This window comes from Priapulus caudatus, unplaced genomic scaffold (genome assembly GCF_000485595.1).
Source record: "Priapulus caudatus unplaced genomic scaffold, Priapulus_caudatus-5.0.1 Scaffold881, whole genome shotgun sequence".
In the NCBI taxonomy this organism is placed as follows: Eukaryota; Metazoa; Priapulida; class Priapulimorpha; order Priapulimorphida; family Priapulidae; genus Priapulus; species Priapulus caudatus.
The window spans coordinates 119,977-130,544 of record NW_014577942.1 but is presented as its reverse complement, the minus strand read 5'-3'; the positions used below and the strand labels follow the sequence as shown (position 1 = coordinate 130,544).

Genomic DNA, 10,568 nt, shown 5'->3' with positions numbered 1-10,568 from the left:
CGGAGGCCGTCAGAAGGGCAGGTAGATTTCACACACCGGAGGTCGTCTGCAGGGCGCCCTGCAAACGCCCTCTGAAGGGCGTCAGAAGCGCAGGTAGATTTCACACATAGAAGGGCGTCCATGGTCTATTCAAACCACCTGTGATCAACGTCACCTGTATGTTGAATACCAGTGGCGAAATATGTACTCAAACCACGTGTGATCAACTTGAATACCTGGTGAATCAATTACTTCTTTTTTCAATTTAAAGAATGTACAAATGGATAATCATCATTTTCAGATTTTCACTCAAGTATGTGATACTGATACTACAGTGATACTGATAGTAATATGATACATTATTGTGTATAACAAAAAAGATGTATTGATGTCATCATAGGTGCAACTCCACTTTAGGCACCTTAGGTATCATCAACTGATGCACAGACTTTCCGTATATCAAGGAATGATGCAAAAACCCTAACCCTAACCCTAACCCTAACCCTAACCCTAACCCTAGCCCTAACCCTAACCCTAGCCCTAATCCTAACCCTAACCCTAACCTAAGGGTCCCTGTATACAGAGAGTTGCGCCATGACGAGTCGGAAAAAATCGGTCACGTGATCGCTGGACGGCATGTTGTTTCCAAATTGATCCACACCGCTGCCGCTTAAGTACAGCGCTGTATGGATATGCTGTACAATGGTTCGTAGTAATTAATTAGACTAATCGTGCTTCAATAAACTCAAAATTTACAGAGATTATAGCTAAGACATGTGTCTATGTATATCTAGATTTTTTAGAACTGCAAAGCACATGTTACAGTTGCGAGCGAGTGGAGAGTGGAACGCATTTATCTTGTGAATTACAGTTGTCATTATTCTTCCAAAATGACTAGCTGCTGTGTTTACACTAAGAAAGTGTACAATTAAAAGCTATATGGCGCGAACGATTTGAGTTACTTTTCTAGAAATCTAGATACATATAAACACATGTGTTATCTATGATCTCTGTGATTCTTGAGTTTATTGAAGCGCGAGTGGTTTAATTAATTAGCAAGTATCTACGCGCGGTATCGCACAGGTTAATATACGCACGGCTATGGGCGGTAAGAAAGTGTACAATTAAACTATCATATGGCGCGAACGATTTGAGTTACATTTCTAGAAATTTAGACGATCTGCAGCCCGGATATCCGCACGAAGCGCGCCAACGCCGCCTCGCGGCGACACAATGACTTATTCGCTGCCCTCTATTTAGAAACATCTACCCGAGGCCCTCTGGACGATCTGCAGCCCGGATATCCGCGCGAAGCGCGCCAACGCCGCCTCGCGGCGACACAATGACTTATTCGCTGCCCTCTATTTAGAAACATCTACCCGAGGCCCTCTGGGTACTACATAAAGCCGCATAATCGGTCAATTGAGGAGTTGTGGCGATTGCAGAAGCCTTTCGACTTTGCACGTAGGGCGAGAATAAATCCAAATGCTCGTTTTTGTTGGTGTGTGGCTCGGCGCGCGTCCTTTTCNTTTGTGCCACGAGTGAGCCGGCGCCAATCAAAAAACAAAAATCAAAAACAAAAATCTAAACTAAATCTAACTGAAATTGTTACTCGTCATCGGACGAGTAGGGTGTGATTTGGCACTTGTCCTGCTGAAAAATCACTCGTCTCGGACGACCGGACGAGTGCTAATCCGTGACACTGGGTGTACACAGTATGATTTTGCATCATTTTTACGAGACATCTCACGATTATGCTGCTATCCGTGGCTATACTCGCCTGTACGTTGCCTCTTCTTAAAAAAGACTTCCAGGGAGGTCTGTCTTTTCCCCGAAGAGTCCATGCTCGTTCCGCCGGCGGTAAACTGGTAACGCGCGCGCTTTGCTGAAGTTCGTTTGAAACGGCACTTCTGATTGGATCTCGCCTATACGACACCACCAATCAAATTGCTTGATATGTATGAAACTTCCGCTTGTCTGTGTGTCCGCACGAGGGTAAACAAACTCGCCGGCGACCCGCCCGTGCACAGAGTTAGTCTTGGGTTGGAAGTATTTAAAATAAACTTCGTTTTTTCAAATATGGATTAAATATATTACCGCCTTTAGTGGGAGTTTCTCTCAAATTGATAGCCGGTAACAAATTGCGCGATAGGCGGTAAAAATAACCGGTTACCGGCTATTAACAAGAACCCTGTATATTATATATAGAGTAAATATATATATATATATCAAGAGCACATAATAGAGCTAATCTTATATCTATTATGGCTATTATAGCTATTATCTACCTATTATACCTATTATGGCTATTATAGCTATTATAGCTATTATGGTTATTATGGCTATTATGGCTATAATAATTATAGATCTATTGTGTGCTCTTGATATATATACATGTAAGTATTTTACTCTATATTTGTACTCTTTCTGTATTTCGCGCACGCACGTGAATCTCGTTGTCGTGGCCGCAGGTGGAGGACCTGCTGCTCACATGGCACTACACGTTCGTCAGCACGAACAGCGTCGAGAGCGTCGAGGTGCCCGGCTTTTCGCACACGCTGCAGCTGCACGTCACCATGGAGCAGCGCACCGAGAAGGACCTCTGCATACAGGTGCGCGTGCGCTGCATGCTTAGTGTAGGGGGGGGGGGACGCACGTTTTTTTATGTGGGGAGGGCAATGTGAGAGCTGTCTCTCTGCTGAGGATTCTCGTGGGCCGTTTTTGAGATCGGGGTAACGTCGATGAGAGCATTTTTGGGAGGGGGAGGAGTATTGGGATCATATGCAGGGATGAGATTCTTCCGCGGATCCGCGGAAATCCGCGGATTTGACAGTCCCAGGGGTCGATTTTCTGAAACGTCTAAATTCGTTGAGAAAATTGGGAAGGGGTAACAATGTAACAATTTAAATTATATACCCTCAACAGCACCTGACTGTAGACTGTAGAGTGTAGACAGTAGGCTGACAGCGAAGTATACAGTGTATCTGTTTTTGCGTACCAGAAAAGGAAATCCTCGTTCACAGGCTGCAGTAGAGGGGCAAACATTTGAGGAAGCTGATCACGTAACGACGATGCCTGGCCTGGGGGCCGGGTTTACATGTTGCTGCGTGCATGTTCTGTGCATGACTATGCACTGATTGTTCCATTCGCATTGTGTTTTTTTCATTCAAATCTGGTCGCAGCAAGGCAGCTTATGTCTGAGTAAAACAATGCAAGCGACGGGTGGAAACATAAAAATATCATTATGTCTAGACATTTAATAACAAAACTTGCCCTATTTTCAGCCCCCCCCCCAATTTGCTATTATAGTTCGTTTGTTCCTTTTGACAACTTGAAAAGGTGATTCAAGAGTCTCCTATAATTTGTTCAGAATAGCTTAGAATGCACCAAATTGCACCATTCTTTTAAAAAATGACCTACGGTCCTCGCATTGCTCGCTCCTCTGTTTGCTAATTAAAATGTCAGCTGAAAATTAAATTCTCTAATCTCATCCCTGCATATGTTTAGGCGCATTCGACCTTCCTTCTTTTTTTCGCCTTTCATCTTTTTACCAGGTGACAAAGTCACTTATCCTAACTGTATTGAAGTATATGATGCCCCCCCCCCATGGGGAGGGCGATACCATCTGCTATATTCTCCACAGCAAATGCGTTCAGCGTTTACCGTGAAAGTGGCTTCGTCACTCGCATTCAATGTTCGGTATTTTTGACATTTGTTTTTCTTGGGATATCTTCGTCTCTGTGGTTTAACCTCGAAGTGCTGAATTTGATCGTGGCACTGTTTGTTTGTCGCCAGGCCGACTATCACCTGGAGATGGGCACGACGGAATCGGACGACATGGTGGCCTTCATGGACACATGTGTTCACATACACAGCACTGACCACTGCAGCTCACGTATGGCTCTCTCTCTCTCTCGCTCTCTCTCTCCCCCTCTCTCCCCCTCTCTCCCTCTCTCTCTCTCTCTGTGGCAATCTATCCTGGGTTGCAACGAGCTTCGCACAGCGGTTAGAGTTATTGTGCTTGGCGGTGAAGCGTTCCAGTTTTTGCCTGAAAAAAATATCGCTTTTTAGATCGCTATTTGTGCGATTACCGAAGTTTAGCGAGAAATTTCCAGGTTTTTTCACGTGCAAACAATGTGCAGTTATGGGTATGAATATTAATTGAAAAAAAACTCATGGAAATATGTGTTATGACTAGAAGCAGTTGTGATAATGTACAGATGACCAGCCATGGCATTGCCTTTGTCTCACATACATCGTGTATGAATTATACATTGTGCAACTGTTGTGTTGTGTATCTCATCATTGTTCACTGCATCACTCACATGCATATATGGAAAAAGCACAGTAATTGCTCACATGAATGTGCGCAGTACCTACGAGAAATGCTACATTCTCGCTTTTGCCGACGTCGCCCGAAAACGGGCTTTTTAACGGTACAGATGCCCGCTTGTTTTAGGCATAGGCGTCGGCGGGATATTCCTCACTTATGAGGATCAAGTATTATCACTAAGCAGTAATGATGATATGCTCAGATGATTAACCGTTACCATGCCATCGCTTATGTCTCGCGTATAGTCATACATCGTGTAGTTGTTGTGTTGTACATCTCGTAGTTGCATTGCTCACACACAGGGTTGTAGCCAGGACAATTTTAGTGCCGGCTAATATCAGTGACTGCATCATATGCCTAAATTATTATAATACTATTAATAGCAACATGGTGCCTAGCCAGCTATACTGCATGTACTGTGCTCTGTACGATGTGATCAGATGATGATTTCACACATAATTATTGTTGAGATTAAACTCAGACTCAGAGTTGTTTTTTAAATTAATTCTAAACGTGTGTATCAGCTGTGATTATTTGTAGATTGATTCACTACTTTGAAGGTAATTAATTGTACAGAAACTTCTCATTTTTGCGCCGGTCGGAAGGATGTTATTTAAAGCTACGTGCTGGTCGGTCAACACTAGACCGGCTATTAGTATTACCGACCGGCGCCGACCGGCGTAGTTACAATGGTGCTCACACGTATATATGCACAGTACGTACGGGAAATGCTACATTTTTGCTTTTGCTGACGCCGCCCGAAACCGGCGTTTTAACTTTTGACGTACGCTTGTCTTTCAGGCATCGGCGTCGGCGGGATATTCCTCGCGATCCTCGCGACGGTCGTCGCCGTCATCCTGCTGCTCTTCATCTGGTTCTTCTGGTTTCGCCGGAGGAGACGCTTCCTCAATTCACACGCGCTCATCGAGAACATGGAGGTAGGTGCTCGGCGAGCGTCCGTCGAACCGGATTTGCGTGGGCGCCGTGCTGCGGTCGTCGTCGTGATATTAGTGCCATCTGGTGTCGCTCACTCACTGATTGGCCGATGTTCGTTGTCGAACGAGTAGCGTTTTTCATCGTTGCTGTTATCGGCGCCACCTGGTGTTGCGGCGAGCGTCGACGAGCGAACCGGATTTCAGAGATGAGAATCTACCGCAGATCTGCAGTTTCCCGCGTTTTTCACTTTCGAAAATTATAGATTTTCCAAATTGTTCAAATCCGTTGAGAAAACTGTAGTGGGGTGGTGTACTGCCACCCGCGGACAGTGGGGTAAAATGTCGCGCGGCTAGTGATGCTCTTTAACCGTCTGAGCTCGCCATCCCGCAGCCGACAAATGTACTATCTATTCACGCACTACGCTGCAATGCGTGTGCGATGGCGGCGTTCATAAACAAGTTAGTTTTCGAAATTTCTGGTCACCAGAACGCGTCTGCTAGCATCTATTTTTTTTTTTTTCTGGGGTAGGACTCCCAGACCCCCCAAATAGAGCTTAGCACCTGCGGTGCGCAATATTGCGCTTTGTGCTATTCTACCAGTAAGTAGAAATATATCTCGTGTCTTTCGTCCGGAGCCGTTCTCATCTCTGAGATTTGCGTGGGCGCCGCGCTGCGGGCGTCGTCATCGTTTCTGCCGTGGTATTAGTGCCATCTGGTGTCGCTCACTGATAGGCCGATGTTCGTTGTCGAGCGCGTAGCGTTTTTCATCATCGCTGTTATCGTCGCCACCTTGTGTTGCATAATGATTGGCCGAGGTTCATTGCAGAACGCGCCGCGTTTCTTATCATTGCTGTTGTCAACGCCACCTGGTGTCGATCACTGATTGGCCGATGTTCGTTGCAGGGCGCACCGCGTTTCTTATCATTGTTATGTATAGTCTGTTATTTTAGTGTTTCCAGCCACAAAAACAATCCGTATGCATGATATTTGATCGAAGTTTCTGCACACAAATTGCGAAAGCGTCTTCACCATTTCGCTGCCGCCAGGAAGAGATCGTCTGCATGGCGATTTCATCTGACTTGCGACCAAAGCTTGCGACAGCGACATCTGGCGAAAATTGCGGACACGCCGTGCAAGTGACGTCACGCCAAAATGATCCTAAAGATAACCATAATGCAACAGGAAAGTGTCATGGATAACAAAATACAGGTTACTAATTTTATACTTCCAATTACAATTTCATCTGCGTTGACTGTATATAGGGGACTGTGAGGAACGAAATTTCATCGTATTGTTATTTAATTTCTCAAAGTATTGTAGTAGAAAAAAGAATATAATAGTAAAACCCGTATAATTTGGTGTACATAATACATTTTAGGTCTAAGACTAAGTAAGAGTAAGACTAAGAGTAAGAGAGTAAGAGTAAGACTAAGTAGTATACTACTACTAGTAAGTAAGAGTACAATCTGGAGTAGCCACAAGTTCCCATCTCGCTTAACACTACGTGGCGAGAGGCGAGAGGCTCCTCCGCCGTGTAACTAGTCGGAGAGCCTGGTCGGTTTAAATCTGGAGCTGTGTGCGTTTGTCAGGTGGCAGTGCCTCTGCCCCTGGGTCTGTCTCTGATTAAAATAATAAACAAATAATGCCATTTTAATGGGCGTACTATTCAATTCATACCTGCATAGCAGATTATTACATAACAATAGTATACTGGTTAGTATTACTATAGCTATAGCTCATACTCATGATAGCCATAGGGTCTATGTCCCCCAGGGTACTGGCGGAACGTACCCTGGGTACGGTCCGGTATACCGGAACGTACCCTGGTCGCTATTTGATATGGTTAGGGTTAGGATTCGGGTTAGGGCTATGGAGTAGGTGTTGGCGACTCCCTAGACTCGTTAGTGGAGTAGGCGAGGTACGGTCCGACATATTAGATAGTACCAGGGTACGTTCCGCCAACTTCCGGTATACCGGGCCGTACCCAGGGTACGTTCCGGCAGTAACCAGGGGGACATAGACCTTCATAGCAATAGCCAATAGTATACGCTGTATAAAATTTCTTTAGTTTCCATTAAACTAGTAATAGAGTGGGCACCTAGTGAAGTCCTATATTGTAGCTGGTTTATGGGTTCAAGGATAGAGATGATGTCCAGGATGCGGAATTTTTTTTCCCACGAGAGTTCCGGACACCAATCTTTCCTAATTTGCATACAGCCAATCAGCGCACTCCATTCACTCGACTTCCTCGAAGCAACAATGACGGCACGCAATTCGCTATTGTGTGCCATTTGTAGTGACAAACATGACAAAAGTATCGATTATTCGGAAAGAATTCTTTGGCTGTCAGTAAGTTTACACACGCGAAAGTTAAAGGCAATTCACAAGTATTACATGATGGGGCAGAAAGTACAGTTTTTTGAGGTTTTAGGCGGGTGTTTGCGCGATGTACTCTGTACACTGTTGACTGTATGATGCGCGTAGTGAAAGCTGTATGGTCGCCCATGCATAAAATGCGTGATCATAATATCATGATATCATGCCAACTATTGCCTTAATTGGCCATGTTGGGCAAGGCAGAAATACATAGTTACATAATAAACAGAGAAATCGTGTTTGCCAACATTTGCCGAATAATTAAATAAACGGCAAGATTTAACAAATAACTATAGCACCCGTTGTGACCTGACACCATAGATACTTTAGGTACATACTGCGCTGTATTTAAGAATGTGTGAAAGACATCGTGTAAACGTATCAAAGACACGTGTATGAATGACAACATGGGCGCTGATTGGCTGTATGCAAATTAGGAAAGATTGGTGTCCGGAACTCTTGTGGGGGAAAATTTTTTGCGTCCAGGACGGTGATATAGAAGAGGATGATGTTTATTAAGTACTGGACATGCTCTCTATCCTTGAGCCGGTTTATGAATTGTATCGTTATTTTGTCGCTTGCAAAGAAGCTGCTATATATAGTGTTTATGGCATTGTCGCGTAGTTTCTGCCCATGCTAGGCAGAGATCTGCACACACGATGAAGAAACGAGGAGAACGTCTTTGAACTGAGGTCCAGAGCCGACAAATAAGGTTCGAGATCGCGTGCTCATTGGTATGTCTCCGACGCATCTGCTTCTTCGATTGCAACTGGCATTTTACGTGGCATTGCTGTCCGTCTGGAAGTATAGCTGTAAGTGTTTTTTTTTTACAAGCTAGTACACTTCCTAGCCTCTAGGCACTTGTCATTATGACATGTAGAATCCTGGTAAATGTCCAGGTAAAGTGTAATCAGGCTTTGTGCCATTTAGTAGATGATTATTGACCTGTTGCAAGGGAGCTAGACGTAACGCCGTCCTCTTGCCTTCTGGCCCATGCTCTCTTGAATATTGTTAAATGAGTATGATAATTTACACACTGTTGCTCTATATCACCTTTGCTATAATATGTATATGATTGGATTGTTACCATCCAATTCCCTGGTCGCTGTTTCTATACATCACCTTTGCTTATGTGTATGATTGTTGCCCTATATCACCCGTTCTATTGTCTTGTTGGTTCTATTTTTGTTGTCGTGCGTGCGAGCGTGTGTGTGTTGTCGTGTGTGTGTGCGCGCGTGTGCGTGTGTGTGTGTGTGTGTGTGTGTTGTTATGTGTGTGTTTGTGTGTGTGTGTGTGTGTGTGTGTGTGTGTGTGTGTGTGTGTGCGTGTGTGCGTGTGTGTGCACGTGCATGCGTGCGTGTGTGCGTGCATGCGCGTTGTCATGTGTGCGTGCGTGCGTGCGCGCGTGCGTTGTTACAATCGACTCTTTATCATGTGCCGCCGGCCAGATGCACTGAATCCATCCAAGGAGTGTCGATTCGACACGAACTCGCTGCACGCGAGCTGCTTCCCTATGATCGGCGGGCACGCCGTCACAACGAGGGCCAACGTTCATCGCTGCCACAAGCCGATAGACGTCACCTTCTCCATCATCGTACGTCCCAGCGCGCGCGCGCGCGCGCTCACGCTCAACTGAGTCATGAGGTCCAAAATTGTCACCGATGGTGAGACGACGTTACGACCTGTAGTGTCGGTGATAATTTCGGATTTGCGACGGTTTTTGTATTTTGGATTCATTAACGATGTGGGTGGGCACATAATCTAATCATGTATTTCGTTTTAATGCATCTGGCTACGTATTTCCTTGTATCACTTACTTTTTGCTTTAAGTTTTACGTTGCAACCGGGCTGCACTCGTAGACTCCGCTTTCCTGCATTCGTAAAATAGGCTTAGTATTGTACCGCGTTTAATGTAGCTTCATTCAAGGTTTTTTTTTCTTTAACGTGCATGAAGAAAAAAAAAACAGTAAAAAATACGCAAAACGGTATTGCCTTTATAATACGCGTCAAAAACCCCACCAGTCCCCTGATTTTTCAAAATTTTTGAGAGTTGTAACTTTTGTTTTGTACTTTATATTTTATGCTATATGTTCTTTTTATATATATCAGGGTTCTTGTTAACTTTTGACAAAGCAGGTAATTTGACAATGAATAGCAGGTAACTGTTTTTCCGGCACGGACGGTAGGGTGAGCGGCGAAGGCCCCAACGCCCTGCTAGGAGGGTCCGGGGGCATGCACCCCCGGAAAAAAAATTCTGATTTGACCCACAAATAGCCTATTTTGATGGGTATGGGTTCTAGAATTTGGTAGTTTAGATAGGAAAATATATGCTATTAAGTATCTAGTATAAAAAGAAAAATCATAAATGTCAAGTAAAAGTCAGTAAAGTAACAGTGTATTTCCTCTTTATTTTAGTAGTATCTGCCAAGTTGAGAATTCAATTATCACTGCATTTTTATAATCTGAGTCCACATTATAATATAATGTGGACTGAAATATATTCTATTAAGTATTACAGTTACTACAGTATTGAGTATTCCATAGGACAGACTCCGACTAAAGTTCCAGGTAACACTATATGTCCTCAGACTCCTGGTCCACTTTATTTTAATGGTCAGAATCAGAGTCAGAGTCAACATCTGCAGCTTTCAATCTTTATTAACAGAAAATGCAAAATCAAGTTGCCTAACATTCTAGTAATAATCAAAATTTAAAATTTGTGCCACGAGTGAGCCGGCGCCAATCAAAAAAAAAAAAAAAAAAAAATCTAAACTAAATCTAACTGAAATTGTTACTCGTCATCGGACGAGTAGGGTGTGATTTGGCACTTGTCCTGCTGAAAAATCACTCGTCTCGGACGACCGGACGAGTGCTAATCCGTGACACTGGGTGAGCACAGTATGATTTTGCATCATTTTTGCGAGACATCTCACGATTATGCTGCT

At 44.1% G+C, this 10,568-nt stretch overlaps 1 protein-coding gene and 1 long non-coding RNA gene across 2 annotated transcripts in view; both read left to right on the top strand.

Annotated features, from left to right (window-relative positions):
- Positions 1-2,450: 2,450 nt before the first annotated feature.
- The window catches only part of LOC106814189, a gene marked incomplete at its 5' end in the record, with an annotated part of 11,631 nt that continues 3,513 nt past the window's right edge, over positions 2,451-10,568 (top strand). The window contains 3 exon segments of the mRNA XM_014818488.1: positions 2,451-2,591; positions 3,775-3,874; positions 5,114-5,250. Of these exon segments, the coding sequence (XP_014673974.1) occupies positions 2,451-2,591; positions 3,775-3,874; positions 5,114-5,250 (378 nt within the window).
- Positions 6,374-9,306, top strand: LOC106814190. The gene is made up of 3 exons (XR_001394569.1): positions 6,374-6,456; positions 8,248-8,435; positions 9,072-9,306. It is a non-coding gene; the product is annotated as an uncharacterized LOC106814190 (long non-coding RNA).